Raw genomic sequence first — 22,595 nt, 5'->3', positions numbered from 1 at the left:
AAACTCTTAGGATCTTGGGTTTGAGTTTGGCCATCTGGAGATATCAGATTAATTCTGAGTCTAAATTAACTCAGGTGAAGTCTACTTTCCGAACCATTCAATGACCTCCTTCTCCCTGACCCAGGCACGAATCGAGGAGCTGGAGGAAGAACTAGAGGCGGAGCGCACGGCCCGCGCCAAGGTGGAGAAACAGCGGTCCGAACTCTCGCGAGAACTGGAGGAGATCAGCGAGCGCCTGGAGGAAGCCGGAGGGGCCACCTCGGTGCAGATCGAGATGAACAAGAAGCGGGAGGCCGAGTTCCAGAAGATGCGGCGGGACCTGGAAGAGGCCACGCTGCAGCACGAGGCCACGGCGGCCACCCTGCGCAAGAAGCACGCGGATTCCGTGGCCGAGCTGGGCGAGCAGATCGACAACCTGCAACGGGTGAAGCAGAAGCTGGAGAAGGAGAAGAGCGAGCTGAAGCTAGAAGTGGACGACATGGCCTCCAACATGGAGCAGCTCGTGAAAGCCAAGGTCCGACATTAATGAAGAGGTGGTGGGTGGGACCCCCAGTGCAGCTGCCCTTTAGAAGTGGGTGGAGGGAAATCCAGATTCGTGGACAAGGTTGGGTTTTGGAGATGGAGACATGGTCATAATTAATTTGGAAAGGTGGAAGAGCCCAAAAGATGAGGAGAATATGAATTGTTCCTACATCTGAAGGGGATCTGCTCCACAATGTTTTGGCTCTCAACGATTTGAGTTTTTACTCAACCTTCCTCCTATTTTCTTTTTCTTTGAACTTTGTCATTCCATTGTACTTTTTAAAGTATGCCATGGCATATCATGGTCCTAACTTCCATCATCCTCAACCAGCAGAGCCATGTTTGCAAGGATGATAGGAGTAGTTGTTCAATGCATGTCAAGACTTGTTTCTCCAGCTGTCTGTCCATCCATCCACCCCTTCTTCCTTCCTTTTTCCTTCCTTCCTTCCTTCCTTCCTTCCTTCCTTCCTTCCTTCCTTCCTTCCATCCATCCTACCCACCAACCCATCCTTCCACCCATCCACCCACCCAATCCATCCATCCATCCAATCTACCTATCATCTACCTATCCATCCATCCATTCATCCAGTCTACCTATCATCCATCCATGTATCCATCCACCCATCTATCCACCCAACCATCCATCCCTTCTTCCTTCCTTCCTTCCTCCATCAACCCACCAACCCACCCACCAATTCTTCCATACTTCCATCCATCCATCCATCCACTCAATCCATCCACCCACCCATCCATACATCCCCTCCATCCATCCATCCATCCATCCATCCACCCATCCATCCACATAACCCTTCCAACCATCCCTCCACCCACTCAATCCATCCATCCATCCACCCAATCCATGCACCACCCATCCACCTACCCACCCACCCACACATCGATCCATCCATCCCCTCAATCCACCCATCCATCCATCCATCCACACAATCCTTCCATCCATCCATCCACCCAATTCATGCACCATCCACTCACCCACCCATCCATCTCCTCAATCCATCCATCCATCTATCCACATAATCCATCCATCCATCCAGCCAGCCAGCCATCCATCCATCCACTCCATTCATCCATCCATCCACCCTATCCATGCACCACCCACCCACCCATCCATCTCCTCAATTGATCCATCCATCGACCCAATCCATCCATCTCCTCAATCCATCCATCCATCCATCCATCCATCCATCCATCCACACAATCCTTCTATCCGTCCATCCACTCAATCCATCCATCCACCCAATCCATGCACCACCCACCAACCCACCCATCCCTCTCCTCAATCCATCCATCCATCCACTCAATCCATCCATCTATCCATCCACTCAATCCATCCATCCATCCATCCATCCATCGACCCAATGCATGCACCATCCACCCACCCAACCCATCCATCCATCCACCTGTCCACATCTCCCTTATTTAAATCTATTTCTCTAGTTTTTTCACCCTATCTTCTCCTTCTGGAAATCTAGGGCAACCTGGAGAAGATGTGTCGGACGTTTGAAGACCAAATGAACGAGCACCGGGCCAAGTCCGAAGAGACTCAGCGCATGGTCCACGACCTCACTACGCAGCGAGCCAAGCTCCAGACCGAGAATGGTAAGCAACGGGAGAACTCTACATGTTCATCCTTAAGAACTCCCGATCATTCTCTGGGTCTTCTTTTCCCAAAATTGTCCACTTTGACCACCAAATTATCTTTCTTGGAGGTACTAAGCCTGAGGAATAATCTGTCTGAATACAGATAATTCTCAATTTACGACCAGTTGTTCAACAACCATCAAAGTTCTGACGATCCTTCCTGGTGGAGACCAACAACCTGGGTTTGAAGTTCTAATGGTCAACCCCCCCCCCCCTGTGGTCACAGAGTCTCATGGACCTTCAACAATGATGGTCCATTTGCAGTCATTTTCACCATCTCATAATCCTGTGACCATGTTTTTATGACAATTTCCTCCTAAACTCGGCAATTCACTTTCAAATTTTGGCAAAACGGTCCCTTTACCAAACCATGGATTCACTGAATGGCCTTGATGTTCGCTTAATGTCCCGGATTCACTTAACAACCAGTGTTTCTCTTAACAATCACTGCAAAAAAAATTAAAATAAAATCAAGTCAGTGATGTGACTTCCCTGTTTTGCGACCATTATGAGTTTCCACCATGAGAGATGATAGATTACAGATGATCAGAGTTGGACGGGATCTTGTAGGTCACATAGTCCAACCCCCCGCACAAACAGGGGACCTTACACCATTTCTGACAGATGGCAGTCCAGTCTCTTTTTGAAAGCCTCCAGTGATGAAGCTCCCACAACTTCTGAAGGCAACTTTTGTTCCATGGGTTGATTCTTCTCCCTGTCAGAAAATTTCTCCTTATTTCCAGGTTTGATCTCTCCTTGGTCAGTTTCCATCCATTAGTCCTTGTCTGGCCTTCGGAAAATAGCTTGACCCCCACCTCTCTGGGGCAGCCCCCCAAATATTGGAAGACTGCTCTCCTGTCCTTCTCCGGTCCTTCTCTTCACTAGACTAGCCAGGCCCAGTTCTTGCCACCGTTCATTGTATGTTTGAGCCTCCAGTCCCCTCATCATCCTGGTTCCTCTTCTCTGCACTTTTTCTAGAGTCTCAACCTCTTGTGTGGTGACCAATGATAGGCAGGTTCCATTATGGTCCTAACATGAGGACTACCTGTAACCAATTGTCCACCGCTAACCGAGTCTCCTGGTGAGATCTTCGACCTCCATTCTCCCTTGCCTATTTTTTTTTATCCCAGGCGAATTGTCCCGCCAGTTGGATGAAAAAGAAGCTTTGATCAGCCAGTTGACCCGAGGAAAGTTGACCTACACCCAACAGCTGGAAGATCTGAAGAGGCAACTTGAGGAAGAAGCGAAGGCATGAGACACATGGAAGGCTGAGGGTCACCAGGGAGACATTGAGAGAGATGGAGCTAACTAAGCCACAAATGAGACACTGAAAATGCATCTCTGTTCTTCTCCACCTCTAGGCCAAGAATGCGTTGGCCCATGCGCTCCAGTCCGCACGCCACGACTGTGACCTTCTGAGGGAACAGTATGAAGAAGAAACGGAGGCCAAAGCAGAGCTCCAGCGTTCGCTCTCCAAGGCCAACTCAGAGGTGGCTCAGTGGAGGACCAAGTATGAAACTGATGCCATCCAGAGAACGGAAGAACTGGAGGAGGCCAAGTGAGTGGCTCCATCATCTTCATCCATGTCCCCAGAGACATCCATCACCTGAGTGGTCTTCTTCTCATCCTGGTTTTCCTCCACGTCCCTCTCCAACTCATTGTGTCCCTCCACCACCCCATCCAAGATGGCTTCCTCCCACTCCACCTCCTTGTCCCTCTCCAACTCATTGTGCCCCTCTACTGTCCCATCCAAGATGGCTTTCTTCCACCCCATCCCAACTTCCTTCCACTCCACCTCCACGTTCCTCTCCAACTCATTGTGTCCCTCTGCCACCCCATCCAAGATGGCTTCCTTCCACTCCACCTCCTCGTCTCTCTCCAACTCATTGCATCCGTCTACCACCCCATCCAGGATGGCTTCCTTCCACTCCATCCCAACTTCCTTCCACTCCACCTCCTCATCCCTCTCCAACTCATTGTGTCCCTCCACCGCCCCATCCAAGATGGCTTCCTTCCACCCCATCCCAACTTCCTCCCACTCCACCTCCTCGTCCCTCTCCAAGTCATTTTGTCCCTCTACCACCCCATCCAGGATGGCTTCCTTCCACCCCATCTTTTTCACTTTCCCTTTCCCTTTTCCCTCAGAAGCTGGTTAGCTTTGAGTTGTCCCATAAATGCCCCAACGGTGGTCCTACCTCCCAGTTTAGCCTGGATGTCCCATTACAGATGACTTCTTCATGGCTTTGGGGTGGGGCCGATTCATCAGGACATCTCCTTACCTACCAGGAAGAAGCTGGCTCAGCGGCTTCAGGATGCCGAAGAAGCGGTGGAGGCGGTGAACGCCAAGTGTTCCTCCCTGGAGAAGACCAAACACCGCTTGCAGAACGAGATTGAAGATCTGATGGTGGATGTGGAGCGTTCGAACGCCGCCGCAGCTGCCCTGGATAAGAAGCAAAGGAACTTCGACAAAGTATGTTGGGGAACATGGGAGAAAAAGAGCAGAGCATTATGGGTGGAGGAAATTCTTACACAATCCCTTTTTGTGACCTTCTGATAAGCACACAATGAGGAAACCTGGTTCACTTTCTCCTTTTCCTCCTCCTCTTCCTCCTCCTGTCTCCTTTTCCTCATTCTTCTGATTCTCCTCCTCCTCTTCTTCTTCCTCTTTCTCCTCCTTTTCTTCTCCTCTTCCTCCTTTCTCCTTTTCCTCATTCTTCTGATTCTGGTCCTCCTCCTCTTCCTCTTCTCCTCCTTTTCTTCTCCTCTTCCTCCTTTCTCCTTTTCCTCATTCTTCTGATTTTCCTTCTCCTCCTCTTCTTCTTGTCTTCCTCATCTTCCTTCTTCCTCCTCCACTTCCTCCTTCTCCTCCTCTTCTCTTTCTTGTACTCCTTTTCTTCTCCTCCTTCTACTCTGCTTCTCCTTCTCTTCTTCCTCCTTTTCCTCGTTCATTTGATTCTTCTCTTCCTCCTGCTCCTCTTTCTCATTTTTCTCCTTCTGCTACTGCTCCTCCTCTTTTTTTCCTCATTTTTCGGATTCTCCTCCTTCTCCTCCTCCTTCCTCCTCCTCATCTTCTTTGCCTTCTTCTTGTCTTCCTCTTCCTTCCCCTTCGCCTCCTCTTCATTCTTCTACTCTCCTTCTCCTCCTCTTTTTTCTCCTCCTCCTCTTCTTCTCCTTTTTCTCCTTCTCTTCCTTTTCTCTTTCTCCTTCTTCTACTCTCGTTCTTCCTCCTCCTCCTCCTCCTCCTCCTGGTTCTTCTCATCACTCCTCCTCTTCTTTCTCCTTCTAATTCTTTTAATTCTCCTCCTCCTCTTTCTTTTTCTCCTCTTCCTCCTCTCCTCCTCCTCCTCTTCCCCCTTTCTCCTCTTCCTCATTCTTCTGATTCTCCTCCTCCCCCTCCCTCCACCCCAGATCTTGTCGGAGTGGAAGCAAAAGTTTGAGGAGTCCCAAACTGAGCTGGAATCATCTCAAAAAGAGTCCCGTTCCCTCAGCACGGAGCTCTTCAAGCTGAAGAACGCCTACGAGGAATCTCTGGAACATCTGGAGACCATCAAGAGGGAGAACAAGAACTTGCAAGGTGGGTCCATCATCCCCTTCACGTTCAGAGCCTCCTTATTTCTAGGTCCTTCTTCCTCTGGAGGACTTTTTCTTCTTCTTTTTTTTAATATATATATTTTTATTGTTTTTACATTTAAAACAACGCAATGCCGCAGAGTCCGGGTGATCCTATATTCACATTATGTACAGCTAGTTTCAACCATTAACAGTTATTCTACTTAATACATTGTCTGTCCTTCTGTTCGATCACCATATATACATTTGTTCCAGTCTTGTCATCTTAACTTATACCAATCATAAAATCTATTCCATACCTCAAAATATTCGGATTCCCCTTTATTTTTAAGTTCAAGAGTGAGCCTATCTGCTTCTGCACAGGCCAACACTTTTCTGATTATATCTAGCTCTGATGGTGTATTTTCTTTTTCCCAATGCTGTGCATAGGTTATGCGCGCTGCAGTCAGTATATGTATAATTAGATAGAGCGTATCTTTCTTAAACCCCTCCGGTATTATGCCTAGGAGAAAAGTTTCTGGTTTAAACATAATTTGTTCTCCCACCATTTGTTCTAACCACGATTGGATCATTTTTCCAATATTTTTTTGCCTCATTGCACGTCCACCACATATGGTAGAAAGTGCCTGGTGTTTTTTTTACACTTCCAACAATTTGGGGCCAGATTTTTGAACATTTTAGAAAGCCGTGCTGGCGGGAGATGCCCTCTGTAGAACATCTTGTAAAGGTTTTCTTTATACGCCGTAGCCAATGTTAGTTTCTGATTAAGTATCCCAAGTTTTTCCCACCTAGCCAATTCCACATTGTAACCGAAATTTTTCGCCCAGGCAACCATGGTTTCTTTGACATGTTCTTCCTCTAGTTTATATTCCAACAAAAATCTATACAGCACTTTGATCAGTCTGTTTTCTGTCTGTATCAACAGTTTATCTAATATTGTGTAGTCTTTGGCAATACCTTCGTTCTTCCTATCCTGTGCATACGTTGATTGTATCCAACTTTTTCTTCTCTTGTCGTACAGAGGAGATTTCTGATCTCACCGAGCAGCTCGGGAGTACCGGCAAGGCCATTCATGAGCTTGAGAAGGCGCGGAAGGGGCTGGAGGCCGAGAAGATGGAGCTGCAGGCGGCTCTTGAGGAAGCTGAGGTGAGAAGTCCTCTGGGCTGTGGAAAACCAGCACCCTCAACTCAAGTTTTCCACCATTTTGTTTTCAGTTGAGTTCTTCCCCGGGCTTCAGAACGTGGGTAAAGAATTCAAAATGGCGGCCAAAAGTAGACTTTCTAGACTCCATTTCTTCTCATCTTCAAAAATAGGAGGAAGGGTGGACTAGAAGACCTCTAAAGTTCCCTTCCAGCTCTATTCTGATTGATCGATAATCTAGAAGCTTAACAGGGATGAAACAATTGTGTTTATGGTTTTTAAGAAATTTACCACATCACTGCTAGCGCCATCTATAGGGACTGAGTTCCATTCATAGGATACTGGCAGTCCTCGACTTACGGCTAAAATTGAGCCCCGAATTTCTTTTGCTAAACGATCCCGTTGTTAAGTCAGTTTTTCGCCCCACTTGACGACCTTCCTTGCCGCGGTTTTTTAAGTTGAATCCCTGCAAGTTGTTAAGCGAGTCACACAATTCTTGAGCGAATTCGGCTTCCCCGTTGACTTTGGATCGTCGGAAGGTCGCTAAAGGAGGAGCACGTGGCCCCAGGGCACTGCAACCGTCGTAAATACGAATCAGTCGCCAAGTGTTCCGAATGTTGACCACGTAGAACGTGGGGATGCTGCGACGGTCGTAGGTGTGAAAAACCATCCTAAGTCACTTTTGTAACGTGGAACGGTCATTAAACGAAATGTTGTAAGTGGAGGACCACTTGCATTTTCGTTTCTTCATGGGAAATAGGGGTAACGATATTTGTGGGCACTGGAAACGTGGCTAGTGTAGACAAAATGGCCGCTGTGATAGAATTGCCTTCTCACAAAATGGCGGCCGTGCTAATCCAGAACATACAGAGCTTTCTGGAGGCCACATGTTGGTATCCTGAGTTCCTGTTGGTATTGTAGTCACCATGTTGGCTACCCAGGATCTAAGGATTGTCTTTTCCATCTTCTTCTCTCTCTCTCTCTCTCCCTCCGTCCAACTTTTCCTCCAGGCGTCCCTGGAACATGAGGAAGGCAAGATCCTCCGAGCTCAGCTGGAGTTCAACCAGATCAAGGCCGAAATGGAGCGCAAGTTGGCGGAGAAGGACGAGGAGATGGAGCAGGCCAAGCGGAATCACCTCCGGACGGTGGACTCGCTCCAAGCTTCCCTGGATGCCGAGACCCGCAGCCGCAACGAGGCCTTGAGGGTCAAGAAGAAGATGGAGGGAGACCTCAACGAGATGGAGATCCAGCTCAGCCATGCCAACCGCATCGCCGTCGAAGCCCAGAAGCAAGTGAAATCTTTACAAGGCTACCTGAAGGTATGGCCTGGAGGTTGGTCTGGAGAAGGACCTCCCTTCCTCCCTTCCTCTCTTTCCTTCCTCAATTCTTTCCCTTCTTCCTCTCCTTCCACTCATTCCTTCCTTCCTCTCCTTCCCTCCTCTCCTTCCCTCCCTCACTTCCCTTCCTTCCTTCCTCTCCTTCTCTCCTCTCTTTCCTTCCTTCCTCTCCTTCCCTCCTCTCCTTCCCTCCCACACTTCCTTTCCTTTCCTTCCTTCCTCTCTTTCCTTCCTCAATTATTTCCTTTCTTCTTCTTCTTCTGCTCATTCCTTCCTTCCTCTCCTTCCCTCCCCTCTTTCCTTCCCTCACTTCTTTCCTCCCTTCCTCTCTTTCCTTCCCTCAATTCTTTCCTTTCTTCCTCTCCTTCTGCTCATTCCTTCCTTCCTCTCCTTCCATCCTCTCCCTCCCTCCCTCACTTCCCTTCCTTCCTTCCTCTCCTTCTCTCCTCTCTTTCCTTCCTTCACTTCTTTCCTTCCTTCCTTCCTCTCCTTCCTTCCCTCACTTCTTTCTTCCTTCCTTCCTCTCCTTCCCTCCCCTCTTTCCTTCCCTCACTTCTTTCCTCCCTTCCTCTCTTTCCTTCTCTCAATTCTTTCCTTTCTTCCTCTTCTTCCACTCATTCCTTCCTTCCTCTCCTTCCCTCCCCTCTTTCCTTCCCTCACTTCTTTCCTCCCTTCCTCTCTTTCCTTCCCTCAATTCTTTCCTTTCTTCCTCTCCTTCTGCTCATTCCTTCCTTCCTCTCCTTCCATCCTCTCCCTCCCTCCCTCACTTCCCTTCCTTCCTTCCTCTCCTTCTCTCCTCTCTTTCCTTCCTTCACTTCTTTCCTTCCTTCCTTCCTCTCCTTCCTTCCCTCACTTCTTTCTTCCTTCCTTCCTCTCCTTCCCTCCCCTCTTTCCTTCCCTCACTTCTTTCCTCCCTTCCTCTCTTTCCTTCTCTCAATTCTTTCCTTTCTTCCTCTTCTTCCACTCATTCCTTCCTTCCTCTCCTTCCCTCCCCTCTTTCCTTCCCTCACTTCTTTCCTCCCTTCCTCTCTTTCCTTCCCTCAATTCTTTCCTTTCTTCCTCTCCTTCTGCTCATTCCTTCCTTCCTCTCCTTCCCTCCCTCACTTCCCTTCCTTCCTGCCTCTCCTTCTCTCCTCTCTTTCCTTCCTTCACTTCTTTCCTTCCTTCCTCTCTTTCCTTCCCTCACTTTTTTCTTCCTTCCTTCCTCTCTTTCCTTCCCTCAATTCTTTCCTTTCTTCCTCTCCTTCTGCTCATTCCTTCCTTCCTCTCCTTCCCTCCTCTCCTTCCCTCCCTCACTTCCCCTCCTTCCTTCCTTCCTTCCTTCTTCTCCTTCTCTCCTCTCTTTCCTTCTCTCCTCTCTTTCCTTCCTTCCTTCCTTCCTTCCTTCCTCTCTTTCCTTCCCTCATTTCTTTCCTTCCTTCCTCCCATCCATCCATTCCATCCCTCTCCAATATGGTTCCAGTTGAGCTTTCCCCTTGCTCATTCCATCTGTCCTTCTCCCCTTTCTAGGACACTCACATCCAGCTGGACGACGCGGTCCGAGCCAACGAGGACCTGAAGGAAAACATCGCCATTGTGGAGCGGAGGAACAACCTGCTCCAGGCTGAGCTGGAGGAGTTGCGGGCTGTGGTGGAGCAGACGGAGCGGGCCCGGAAACTGGCGGAGCAGGAACTCATTGAAACCAGCGAAAGAGTCCAGCTCCTTCACACCCAGGTAAGGGGGACCTGACGGCAGAGACAGAAGCCGCCGTTCGCCAAGCGCCTCAGGGGCTGTGAGCAGCCAAGCGGCATGCAGGGGTCTTGCTCTCCTGGCACTCTTTCCACTCGCTCACGTTCCAGAAATTAAAGAATCTCTTGATCTCTTCTCTTCTCTCCCTTTTCTTCTCTTAACTCCTTCCTTTCTTTTTTCTCTTCTCTCCTCTCCCTTTTCCTAACTCCTTCCTTTCTTTTTTCTCTTCTCTTCTCTACTCTCATTTTCCTAACTCCTTCCTTTCTTATTTCTCTTCTCTCCTTCCCCTTTTCTTAATTCCTTCCTTTCTTTTTTCTCTTCTCTCCTCTCCTCTCCCTTTTCCTAACTCCTTCCTTTCTTTTTTCTCTTCTCTCCTCTCCCTTTTCCTAACTCCTTCCTTTCTTTTTTCTCTTCTCTCCTCTCCCTTTTCCTAACTCCTTCCTTTCTTTTTTCTCTTCTCTCCCTTTTCCTAACTCCTTCCTTTCTTTTTTTCTCTCCTCTCCCTTTTCCTAACTCCTTCCTTTCTTTTTTCTCTTCTCTCCCTTTTCCTAACTCCTTCCTTTCTTTTTTTCTCTCCTCTCCCTTTTCCTAACTCCTTCCTTTCTTTTTTCTCTTCTCTCCCTTTTCCTCCTTCCTTTCTTTTTTTCTCTTCTCTCCCTTTTCCTAACTCCTTCCTTTCTTTTTTCTCTCCTCTCCCTTTTCCTAACTCCTTCCTTTCTTTTTTTCTCTTCTCTCCTCTCCCTTTTCCTCCTTCCTTTCTTTTTTCTCTTCTCTTCTCTCCCTTTTCCTAACTCCTTCATTTCTTTTTCTCTTCTCTCTCTTTTCCTAACTTCTTCCTTTCTATTTTCTCTTCTCTCCTCTCCCTTTTCCTAACTCCTTCCTTTCTTTTTTCTCTTCTCTTCTCTCCCTTTTCTTCTCTTAACTTCTTCCTTTCTTTTTCTCTCTTCTTTTCTCTTCTCCTCTCCTCTCTTCCACTCCCTTCCCCTTATCTCATCGCCTCTCCCTTTCCTTCTCTCAACTTCTCCCTTATTTTTTCTCTTCTCTTCTTCTCTTCCCTCCTCTTCTCTCCCTTTTCTTAACTTCTTCCTTTCTTTTTTCTCTTCTCTCCTCTCCCTTTTCCCAACCCCTTCCTTTCTTTTTTCTCTTCTCTCCCTTTTCCTAACTCCTTCCTTTCTTTTTTTCTCTCCTCTCCCTTTTCCTAACTCCTTCCTTTCTTTTTTCTCTTCTCTCCCTTTTCCTAACTCCTTCCTTTCTTTTTTTCTCTTCTCTCCCTTTTCCTAACTCCTTCCTTTCTTTTTTCTCTCTTCTCCCTTTTCCTAACTCCTTCCTTTCTTTTTTTCTCTTCTCTCCTCTCCCTTTTCCTCCTTCCTTTCTTTTTTCTCTTCTCTTCTCTCCCTTTTCCTAACTCCTTCATTTCTTTTTCTCTTCTCTCTCTTTTCCTAACTTCTTCCTTTCTATTTTCTCTTCTCTCCTCTCCCTTTTCCTAACTCCTTCCTTTCTTTTTTCTCTTCTCTTCTCTCCCTTTTCTTCTCTTAACTTCTTCCTTTCTTTTTCTCTCTTCTTTTCTCTTCTCCTCTCCTCTCTTCCACTCCCTTCCCCTTATCTCATCGCCTCTCCCTTTCCTTCTCTCAACTTCTCCCTTATTTTTTCTCTTCTCTTCTTCTCTTCCCTCCTCTTCTCTCCCTTTTCTTAACTTCTTCCTTTCTTTTTTCTCTTCTCTTCTCCTCTCCTCTCCCCTCTCTTACCTTCTCTTAACTTCCTCCTTTATTTTTCTCTCTTGTTCTTTTCTATTCTCTCCTCTGCCACCCTCTCCTACCCCTATCTCTACCTGTACCTCTCCTTCCTTCTTCCTTTCTCCCTCCTTTCCTTCTCTTTTTACTTCCTTCCTCTTCTCCCCTCCTCCTCTCTTCTCCTCTCCTTCCTTTCTTCTCTTCTTCCTTCTCCTTCATTATTTATTTCTCTTCTCCTCTCTACTTCCTTCTTCCTTCCTCCCCTCCCCTCCTACCTCTATCTCTACCTGTACCTCTCCTTTTTTCTTTTGTTTCCTTCCTTCTCTCCTTCCTCCTTCCTTTCCTTCTCTCTTTCCTTCTGCCTCTTCCTCTCCTCTCCTACTGTCTTCTCCCCCCCTCTTTTTTCTTCCTTCTTTCCTTTCCTTCCTTCTCCTTCCCTATTTCTTTCTCTTCTTCTCTCTTTCTTTCCTCCCTTCTTCCTCTCCATAGAATACCAGCCTCATCAACCAGAAGAAGAAGATGGAGTCTGACCTCTCCCAGCTGCAGACAGAGGTGGAAGATGCCATTCAGGAATGCAGAAATGCTGAAGAGAAGGCAAAGAAAGCCATCACAGACGTGAGTGAATTTTTTTTAGCACACCTACTTTTCCAAGAAAGCACTAATTCCAATGAGGTGCTATTTAGAAAGCATTGGCCACTGTCTAATAAAATGAAATTCAATGGTGAAAAGAGTAAGGTTGTACATTTAGGCAGGAAAAACGAAATGCACAGGGACAGTATAGGTGGTACCTGGCTCAACAGAAGTAACTGTGAGAGGGATCTTGGAGTACACTTGCCACAATGTAGAAAAGATGTGGAGACTCTAGAAAGAGTGCAGAGAAGAGCAACAAAGATGATTAGGGGACTGGAGGCTAAAACACAGGAAGAACGGTTGCAGGAACTGGGTATGTTCAGTTTAAGAGAAAGAAGGACTAGGGGAGACATGATAGCAGTCTTCCAATATCTCAGGGGTTGCCACAAAGAAGAGGGAGTCAAACTATTCTCCAAGGCACCTGAGGGTAGAACAAGAAGCAATGGGTGGAAACTAATCAAGGAGAGAAGCAACTTAGAACTGAGGGGAACTTTCCTGACGGTGAGAACAATCAATCAGTGGAACAGAAGTTGCCTCCAGAAGTTGTGAATGCCCCAACACTGGGAGTCTTTAAGAAGATGTTGGATAGCCATTTGTCTGAAATGGTATAGGGTTTCCTGCCTAGGCAGGGGGTTGGACTAGAAGACCTCCAAGGTCCCTTCCAACTCTGCTATTGTATTGTATTCTATTGTTTCTGGGTTGCAACTATCCAAGGGACCAGCAGATGGCAGCCAAGGCAGTTTTCCATGTCTCTTTATTGCCATCTTCTGGTCACTTCAATGCTTGCCGACCCAACTTGGTATCCGATAACAAGAGGGGTTAATTTGGAACAGATGCCTTCATTGTGCACAGGGATTTATTATTACTAGATTAATGTCATGCTATCTTTGACGGCTATTATTAATTCCGAAAGGATTGTAGGCCCTGTTCTGAGATCAACTCACATGGCAGCCTTTCTTTAATGTCCAAGAATAGTTGATGAGTTACTAACAGATAACTCAGCCGAACCAGTCCAAACCAGTAGGAATCCACCACTGGTCCACACCAAACATCCTCCTTACCAGAGGGAGCCTCCTTGTGGGGTACTGTGAAGCCGTCACCATTGCGCTGTACAGTAGAAGTCATTTTACGGCAGTACGGTAGAAGACCTTTTAAGGCACAACAGGCTGTACTGCGCTGTACAGTAGAAGCCATTTTTGGCTTTCTAAGGCGCAACAGGCTGTACTGCACTGTACAATAGAAGCCATTTTACGGCAGTATGGTAGAAGACCTTTTAAGGCGCAATAGGCTGTACTGCGCTGTACAGTAGAAGCCATTTTTTGCTTTCTAAGGCGCAACAGGCTGTACTGCGCTGTACAATAGAAGCCATTTTACGGCAGTACGGTAGAAGCCATTTTAAGGCGCAACAAGCTGTACTGCGCTGTACAGTAGAAGCCATTTTACAGCAGTACAGTAGAATCCATTTTAAGGCACAAAAGGCTGTATCTTAACAGAACACACCCCCCGAGGGGTGTTAGTATTTGTTTCCAGAGAGTAAGTCATCTGTGTACCAAGTTTGGTTGAAATTGCTCAAGGGGCTCTAGAGTTATGCCGGAACACACACACACACACACATACACATACACACAGAGCCATTTTTATATAGAGAGACAGACAAACATGAGATAAAATCTTCGCTTTCTTTTTGAAAAGAACAAGAGCTAAAAAGTTGGCATTCACTTCTACACCTGAGGAAAAGTGGATTGGATTCGGCTGTCCCATACATACCCAACAGCCCACCTCTCTTCCTTACACCCATAAAGCTAGTTCAGAAGACACCCATGAGGAAGGATGAGAACAAAAGTGATGTGTGAAAGAGAAAGGAAGGCTGACCATGGGGTCTCTATGGGGCAGGATCTCCCCTCTTCTCCATAGTAACCCTGTGAATCCAAAATAGCGCCCCCTTCTCCTGTTTTTAAAGAAGGAGATCCAAAGTCCATGAAGTGAGGCCCATCAACAGGTTCTCCTTTGCTTGAGTCCACCATCCCACTGGTGGACCAAAGCATTCCTGGGTCAAAAGAGGGTCCCCCAACTGTAATCTTCACACGAATATGGAATCTAGGAGCAATTCTTGGAAGGAGTAAACATGTGGGAGGTCCCCCCCACCTATTTAAGGTCATCTCCTTCTGTCTGGTGGACATGTTTCTCCATTGTCCTCTTGAACGGGGCAGGCGGCTATGATGGGAAAGGAGCTGAAGAAGCGATCTACTTAACCACAATGAGTAACGAGTGTCCATTATTCTAGACTCAATTACGGTCCCAGATCATGGAGATCTAAAGTCTGAAATGAGACACATCTCCTGGTCCTCTTTTGATTTGGTCCACCAGGAGCATCCATGATGACATGAATAATTAGCCTTTGAGTTGAGGACTAATTTCCCAACTCATGCAAAGAGTGAAGCCTTTCTCTCTCGTCCTCTTGAACGGGACAGGCGGCCATGATGGCGGAGGAGCTGAAGAAGGAGCAGGATACCAGCGCCCACCTGGAGAGGATGAAGAAGAACATGGAGCAGACCATCAAGGACCTCCAGTTGCGCCTGGACGAGGCGGAGCAGCTGGCCCTCAAGGGCGGCAAGAAGCAGCTTCAGAAACTGGAGGCCCGAGTGCGGGAGCTGGAGAACGAGCTGGAGGGGGAGCAGAAACGCAACGTGGAGAACGTCAAAGGGATGCGCAAGTGTGAGAGACGCATCAAGGAGCTCACCTACCAGGTGAGGAGAGACGCAGGTTAACCTGGCCAGGACAACAACCCTGGTTCTGAAGGTTTTGTGCGGATGGGTGGATCAACCCTGGTGACTTCAAGAAAGCTTTTGAGGCACCACTCTAAAATGGGGGGGGGGGATGAAGAATTTGGAGTTGGTTGGATGGATTGAACCCCATTTTCCCCCCGGAATCTTATAAAAATATAACGTTTTGTCCATCCAAAGGAAATTCCATGAGGCAAAAAAAAATTGCTCTAGAATTGTGTTTCTCAACCTTGGGTACTTTAAGACGGGTGGAGTTTAACTCCCAGAATACTAGAATATTCTAGAATAGTATTTCCTCAACCTTGGGTACTTTAAGACGGGTGGACTTCAACTCCCAGAATACTAGAATATTCTAGAATAGTATTTCCTCAACCTTGGGTTCTTTAAGACGGGTGGACTTCAACTCCCAGAATACTAGAATATTCTAGAATAGTGTTTCCTCAACCTTGGGTACTTTAAGACGGGTGGAGTTTAACTCCCAGAATACTAGAATATTCTAGAATAGTATTTCCTCAACCTTGGGTTCTTTAAGACGGGTGGACTTCAACTCCCAGAAATACGGAATATTCTAGAATAGTATTTCCTCAACCTTGGGTACTTTAAGACGGGTGGACTTCAACTCCCAGAATACTAGAATATTCTAGAATAGTGTTTCCTCAACCTTGGGTTCTTTAAGACGGGTGGACTTCAACTCCCAGAATACTAGAATATTCTAGAATAGTGTTTCCTCAACCTTGGGTACTTTAAGACGGGTGGACTTCAACTCCCAGAAATACGGAATATTCTAGAATAGTGTTTCCTCAACCTTGGGTTCCTTAAGATGGGTGGACTTCAACTCCCAGAAATCCAGAATATTCTAGAATAGTGTTTCCTCAACCTTGGGTTCTTTAAGATGGGTGGACTTTAAGTGCCAGAATTCCAGAATATTCCAGAATAGTATTTCCTCAACCTTGGGTACTTTAAGACAGGTGGACTTCAATTCCCAGAATTCCCCAGTCAGCTGAGCTGGCTGGGAAATTCTGGGAGTTGAAGTCCACCCGCCTTAAAGTCCCCGAGGTTGAGGAAACCCTAGATTCAGAACGCAACAAGATTTCCCCATGTAAGCTAGAATGTAACCATGGTTTAGAGAAGGATTTCCTTTAAAAAGACCATTTTCCCTCCCATTTCACAAATGCTTCCAGTCAATTAAGAGCTGATGACGCGATGAAGGGTGAGACCTTATTTAAACTTGGTGACATAAACTCACTTTTTGCTGCAGCCCACATAAACCCTGATCTCTCTATCTCGGTCTCTTCCTAGACGGAGGAGGATCGCAAGAACCTGCTCCGTCTCCAAGACCTCGTTGACAAGCTCCAGTTGAAGGTGAAGGCTTACAAGAGGCAGGCAGAGGAGGCGGTAAGTAGCGGTCCATCTTTCCGTCCTTGTTGGGACCATCCTGGTTTATCACTCATCCTGGTTTATTAAGCCCACCTCAGGATGCCCAGATGAAGAATTTGGTCCTCCTTTTCCATCTCTGTAAGTTCAATGGTCACCTCAATCGTGGTTGACCTATCTGGACCCTCATCCAAACCTTCTCTCTCTACCCCTCAACATTAGCACAATTAGTCAACTTACGACCCCTTGCACGGTCATTAAGTGAATCCAGCTTTCTCCATTGATTTTTCTTGTCGGAAAGATTTGGGGGAAGGTCATAAAGGATGATCACATCTGCAAATTCCTCCTGTTTGCCAAGTACCCAAATTTTCATCCTGTGATACGGGGACACCGAGACAATCTCGAATCCGAATAGAGCTGGGAGGGACCTTGGAGGTCTTCTAGTCCAGCCCTCTGCTCAAGCAAGAGATCCTCTACCATTTCAGACAAGGGACTGGGCAGTCTCTTCTTCAAAACCTCCAGGGATGAAGCGCACACAACCTCTGGTGGCCAGCTGTTCAGAAGTTGTGGGTGCGAGAACCACGCCCACAACACACAGTTGTAAATGCAAGAATCAGTCATAAGTCACTTTTTTCAGCCCGATTATAACTTCAGTCTTTAAACAAATGCTTGTAAACCGAGGAACCAGTGGCTAAGACGCTGAGCTTGTCGATCAGAAAGGTCGGCAGTTTGCAGGTTCGAATCCCTAGCGCTGCGTAATGGAGTGAGCTCCCATTACTTGTCCCAACTTCTGCTAATCTAGCAGTTTGAAAGTTTGTAAAAATGCAAGTAGAAAAATAGGGACCATCTTTGGTGGGAAGGTAACAGCGTTCCGTGCGCCTTCGGCGTTGAGTCACGCCGGCCACATGACCACAGAGACGTCTTCGGACAGCGCAAGCTCTTCGGCTTTGAAACGGAGATGAGCACCGCCCCCTAGAGTCAGGAACACCTAGCACATTTGTGCGAGGGGAACCTTTACCTTTATGAACAGGTTGTAAATATGCTGTACGTCAATAGACAGGTGTCAAAAAATAATAATAATGTGATGGCCATAAGTATGAGGACTGGTCATAAGTGTGAGGCCTGGTTGTAAATCACCTCTTGGGGGCACCTTTGCGACTTCAAATGGTTTTTAAGCAAACGGCCGTAAGTCGAGGACTACCTGTAAGGTGGCAAACATTTCGAATGAGAATTGAATCCTGGTTTGTCCAGAGCACATAGTAGCGGGAGCTACTCAGAGGCGAAAGTTCTCCGTAATTTCCCACGCATCTCTTCCAGGGGTGGTACTCATGTAACTTCCCTACGTTCCTAAATGAGATGGCATAGAGCCGGGGCGGAAGGGGGGGCAGTGGTGGGATTCAGGCGGTTTGGTCTGGTTTGAGAGAACTGGTTGTTAAATTGCTGGCTGGCCTCGCCCCTTCCTGCCCTGCCCCTTCCAGGAGTCTCCATGCGCCCCATTTTGGCTACCAGGTAAGTGCAGGGAGGCCTACTAGGCCCAAAATGGGATGCCGTGGAGGGGGCTATGGCGCATCCCCTCCGTGCCCCATTTTTACTCCCAGGAGGCTCCCGGGAGGTGTACTAGACCAAAAGCGGGGGCAAGCGACCCCCGCAGCCCATTTTTGCTCCCAGGGCGTGTAGGAGGCCGTTGCTCCCTATCACCCCCCCTGGCCACACCCACCATGGCCACGCCCACCCAGCCGGTCATTAGGGCAGAGAACCGGTTGTTAAATCATTCGAATCCCACCACTGGGCGGGGTGGGGCCCACCCGCGATTTCCACTACCGTTTGGACAAACCGATCCAATCCGGCTGAATAGCACCTCTGATCCCTCGTCGGTTTTCCCCAGGAGGAGCAAGCCAACAGCAACTTGGGCAAATTCCGGAAGGTTCAGCACGAGTTGGACGAAGCCGAGGAGAGGGCGGACATTGCAGAGTCCCAGGTCAACAAGTTGAGGGCCAAAAGCCGTGACATTGGGGTGAAGGTGAGGACCTACTCTTAAGCCTAATCTTAACCCCAATTCTATCGCTACCCCTGTTCTTCACTCTACCCTTAACTGTAATCCTAATCCTAGCCCTAACCCTAACCTTAACCCTACCCTAATCCGATTCCTACTCGTACTCCTACCCCTACCCCTAACTTTACCTCTACTTTAACCCTACCCCTACCTCTAACCTTAACCCTACTCCTAACCCTACCCCTAAACTTAACCCTACTTTTATTCCTACCCCTAACTCTACCCCTTTACCCTAGCCCTAACCTTAACACTACTCCTTACCCTACCCCTAACCTTAACCCTACTTTTACACCTACTCCTACCCCTAACTCTACCCTTACCCCCACCTTATCCCTATTCCTACCCCTAACCTTAACCGTACAACTAACCCTAACCCTAACCCTATTCTAATTCTACCACTACCCCAACCCCTACTTCAACCCTACTCCTACCTCTAACCTTAACCCTACCCCTAAACTTAACCCTACTTTTACACCTACAGATACCCCTAACTCTACGCTTACCCCTACCTTATCCCTAGTCCTACCCCTAACCTTAACCCTACAGCTAACCCTAACCCTAACCTTAACCCTATTCTAATTCTACCCCTACCCCAACCCCTACCTTAACCCTACTCCTACCTCTAACCTTACCTCTACTCCTAACCTTACCTCTACTCCTAACCCTAAACTTAACCCTGTTCTTACTCCTACCCATGACTATACCCCTACCCATAACCCTACCCGTTCCGCTAACCTTATCCCTGTCCCTACCCCTAACTTTAATGCTAACCCTTCTCCTATCCCTACCCCTATCCCTACCCCAATTTTAACCCTAACCCTAACCCTTTCTATATTCCTACCCATAACCCTAACCCAACTCCTTCCTTCCTTTCTCACTTTTGTTCCTTTCTTCCCCAGCCGAAAGGTTTGTACGAGGAGTAACTCCTTCGAAGACCGGATGGCCCGCTCTCCGAGACCCCCACCCCTCACGCACCCACCCCCAGACCTAAAAGGCCCTGGGGAAACCTGTCCCCATTCTCCCGCGCTCTGTATATCAGCATTGCTCCCTTCTCCAAGGTAGAATAAAAATGATGAAACAGACCTTTGGTTGTTTATTTAATTGCGTGTCTAAGAAGGGGGAAAAAAGTAAGGTTCTACATTTAGGCAAGAAAAATGAAATGCAAGGTACAGTATATGTGGTACCTTGCTCAATAACTCTGAGAGGGGTCTTGGGGTCCTAGTGGACAACCATTTAAATCGGAGCCAACCGTGTGCAGCAGCTGTCAAAAAAGCCAACACAGTTCTAGGCTACATAAACAGAGGGATAGAATCAAGATCACGTGAAGTGTTAATACCACTTTACAATCCCTTGGTAAGGCCACACTTGGAATACGGCATTCAGTTTTGGTCACCACGATGTAGAAAAGATGTGGAGACTCTGGAAAGAGTGCAGAGAAGAGCAACAAAGAGGATTAGGGGACTGGAGGCTAAAACATATGAAGGACGGTTGCAGGAACTGGATATGTCTAGTTTAATGAAAAGAAGGACCAGGGGAGACATGATAGCAGTCTTCCAATATCTCAGGGGTTGCCACAAAGAAGAGGGAGTCAAACTATTCTCCAAGGCACCCGAGGGTAGAACAAGAAGCAATGGGTGGAAACTAATCAAGGAGAGAAGCAACTTAGAACTGAGGAGGAATTTCCTGACAGTGAGAACAATGAATCAGTGGAACAGAAGTTGCTTCCAGAAGTTGTGAATGCCCCAACACTGGAAGTCTTTAAGAAGATGTTGGATAGCCATTTGTCTGGAACGGTGTAGGGTTTCCTACCTAGGCAGGGGGTTGGACTAGAAGACCTCCAAGGTCCCTTCCAACTCTGCTATTGTGTTGTATTGTATTGTATTGAAACTTGCAACCTTTTTGGACATCTTTAAAGAGGCTTTAAACCCACATTTCTCAACCCGGGGGCACCTTTATGAGCTGTAGACTTCAACTCTCAGAATTCCCCAGCAGCTATTTTGTCCCTGAACAAGCAAACTCCTTGTCCCGACAAAAAAAAAAAAACCTTTTATTAATTGACTGTGACTTCTGCTCATTCGCATCCAACCAAGTCTTTCAGGGGAGGATTTACGGTCACCCACCTTCTCTGGCTCGGAGATCTGCCAAGGCCGATCTCTGCAAAGAGTCTCCAAGAGTCCCAAACCAATGAAGCGAACGAATGGCCTCCTGCAAACTCCACTCCCCTGGCGCTCCCTCTTTTATTTCCTCTGGGAAATCGTCCACCTGTGGCCTTACTCCCCAAGTCGACCCCTGTTCTTTAGCTGCTCCCTTCGTCTGGCTGCGCATGCACCAGAGGTGGGTTCCTACTGGTTCGGCCCACTTCGGCCGAGTGGGTAGTAACCCCTCCCGCCAAGCCCCTGAACCGGTTCTATCGGCAGGGCCGATATCTTGAATCTCGGTTCTGGCATGCGCAGAGCAATCTTCATTGCAAAATTTAAATATTTCTCCCCTTTTCTAACGCTGTCCTTTTTAGGTGCCAATGTCCACGTGCACAATTTCTTTGTGTGCCAAACCGGCAGTAATTCTGGCAGGAATTCACCCCTGGTGTACGCACACTGGGAACAGGCTCCAGCTGTTCTTCTGCCTCAGTGATGTCGGACTCCGAAGGCAGCTGATAACTGTCAGACGGCCATTGACCCCCTCTCTGCCTCTGACGCAGAGCCCTTACCCGAGCCTTCCCCAAACTTCCCCAGGACTGGCCCATGTTCCTCCCCAACCTCCTCACTGTCCGAATCTGCTTCCCAGCTTTGCCGGCGGGCTGAGGGAAAGAAAGGCCTGAACATTGGCTGCCAGGCTGCAAATTCAGATGGCGACGGGCATTTTGCCTGCTAAGCAGAAAGGGGGCTTAAAATCTGCGTCTGTACAAAACGAGATTAGAGCAAACCTGATTAAGGATCACAAAGCATTAAAGTCTCGATACACAAGGAGATTAGGGGAGATGAAAGCACACGCCGGGCTCCAGATTAAACTGTCTGATGCTGGCTTTCCCGATTAAGCTGATTTAATAGGTCGCCGGTATTAAAATGGGCTTTGGAGGGGCTGGTTTTTGATAGATCTTTTACATTAATTAAACGGGAGTGGGGGGGAGAATACATCGAACAGGGATTTTTCTGAACAGGATCTACTGAACTCCCCTGACCGAGGGGAAAAAACAATGCAGATGCTGAGCATTTCCGATCCTGGGTTAAGAGAAAGTGAGGCAAGAGATAGGGAGCTCCAGTAAGTGAGTCAAGCTGCATACTGATGGGGAGAAGCCATCTATCACCTGTAGGATAGTTTACCCGTTGCAATTTGACCTTATCACCATCCCTTTTTCCTCCTGTGTCTCTTCCACCGCATGGGAAATTAAATATCACGCTTTCTTTCCTTTTCTAATCTCCTCTCTTTTCTGTTCAATCAATCCATCCATCCATCAAAAATTTCATTTCATTTCATTTCATTTGATTTCTAGACCGCCCCCTCTCCCCGAAGGGACTCGGGGCGGTGTACAGGTACCAAATTAAAAACCTTACAAATAATCATAAATATAGTTAAAATCGAATTAAACTTTAAACCCCTGTACAAATTTATAAAAATTAAAAATTTAGCCTAAGACCAAAAATTTAAAAATACAGACTGAGGTGGGAGAGCTGGAATTAGGCCAAGACGGCTAGATTAAATCCCCCCGATGTCCCATTTTCCTGAAAACTCGAAAAATCATCTTCTTTTAACGACCCCCCCAATAATCCCTGGCTGCGGCGGCGTTTGGACGACGGAATGGAGCGAGCTGAGTGTTTTAAGGGCCGGATGCCCTTCCTGTCGCCAGGGCGAAGTTTTGTTCCTGAAAAAAAAAAAACCCTAAAATAACTGCCCTAAAAATGCCTGCTGAGCCGAATGGGAAACTGAGACAGGGAGAGAAAGGGTGGGGGCGGAGGAGGTGCCTTTGAGCGTATGGGGTGATTGTGAGCAGCCGCAGAGTCCAAAACAAAATGGCCACTTTGACGATGCTACAATCCAAGCCTGTCGCGTCTCCCCCCTCCCCGTTTTTTTC

The 22,595-nt window shown here is 47.5% G+C and overlaps 1 protein-coding gene across 1 annotated transcript in view; it reads left to right on the top strand.

Annotated features, from left to right (window-relative positions):
• Positions 1-19,608, top strand: part of MYH7 (myosin heavy chain 7) — an 80,802-nt gene extending 61,194 nt beyond the window's left edge. Inside the window, exons 27-40 of the mRNA XM_081968902.1 lie at positions 125-514; positions 2,013-2,139; positions 3,312-3,430; positions 3,543-3,739; positions 4,468-4,651; positions 5,590-5,755; positions 6,773-6,897; positions 7,902-8,210; positions 9,738-9,941; positions 12,176-12,301; positions 14,788-15,063; positions 16,399-16,494; positions 18,359-18,493; positions 19,426-19,608. Coding sequence (XP_081825028.1) covers positions 125-514; positions 2,013-2,139; positions 3,312-3,430; positions 3,543-3,739; positions 4,468-4,651; positions 5,590-5,755; positions 6,773-6,897; positions 7,902-8,210; positions 9,738-9,941; positions 12,176-12,301; positions 14,788-15,063; positions 16,399-16,494; positions 18,359-18,493; positions 19,426-19,449 — 2,478 coding nt within the window. The 3' untranslated portion in view covers positions 19,450-19,608. The remainder of the gene's footprint in view (positions 1-124; positions 515-2,012; positions 2,140-3,311; positions 3,431-3,542; positions 3,740-4,467; positions 4,652-5,589; positions 5,756-6,772; positions 6,898-7,901; positions 8,211-9,737; positions 9,942-12,175; positions 12,302-14,787; positions 15,064-16,398; positions 16,495-18,358; positions 18,494-19,425) is intronic.
• The last annotated feature ends 2,987 nt before the right edge of the window (positions 19,609-22,595 follow it).

Source organism: Natrix helvetica (genome assembly GCF_964273705.1).
Source record: "Natrix helvetica genome assembly, chromosome: W".
Classification (NCBI taxonomy): domain Eukaryota; kingdom Metazoa; phylum Chordata; class Lepidosauria; order Squamata; family Natricidae; genus Natrix; species Natrix helvetica.
The sequence above is the reverse complement of the archived record's forward strand: the minus strand, read 5'-3'. Positions and strand labels throughout refer to the sequence as shown.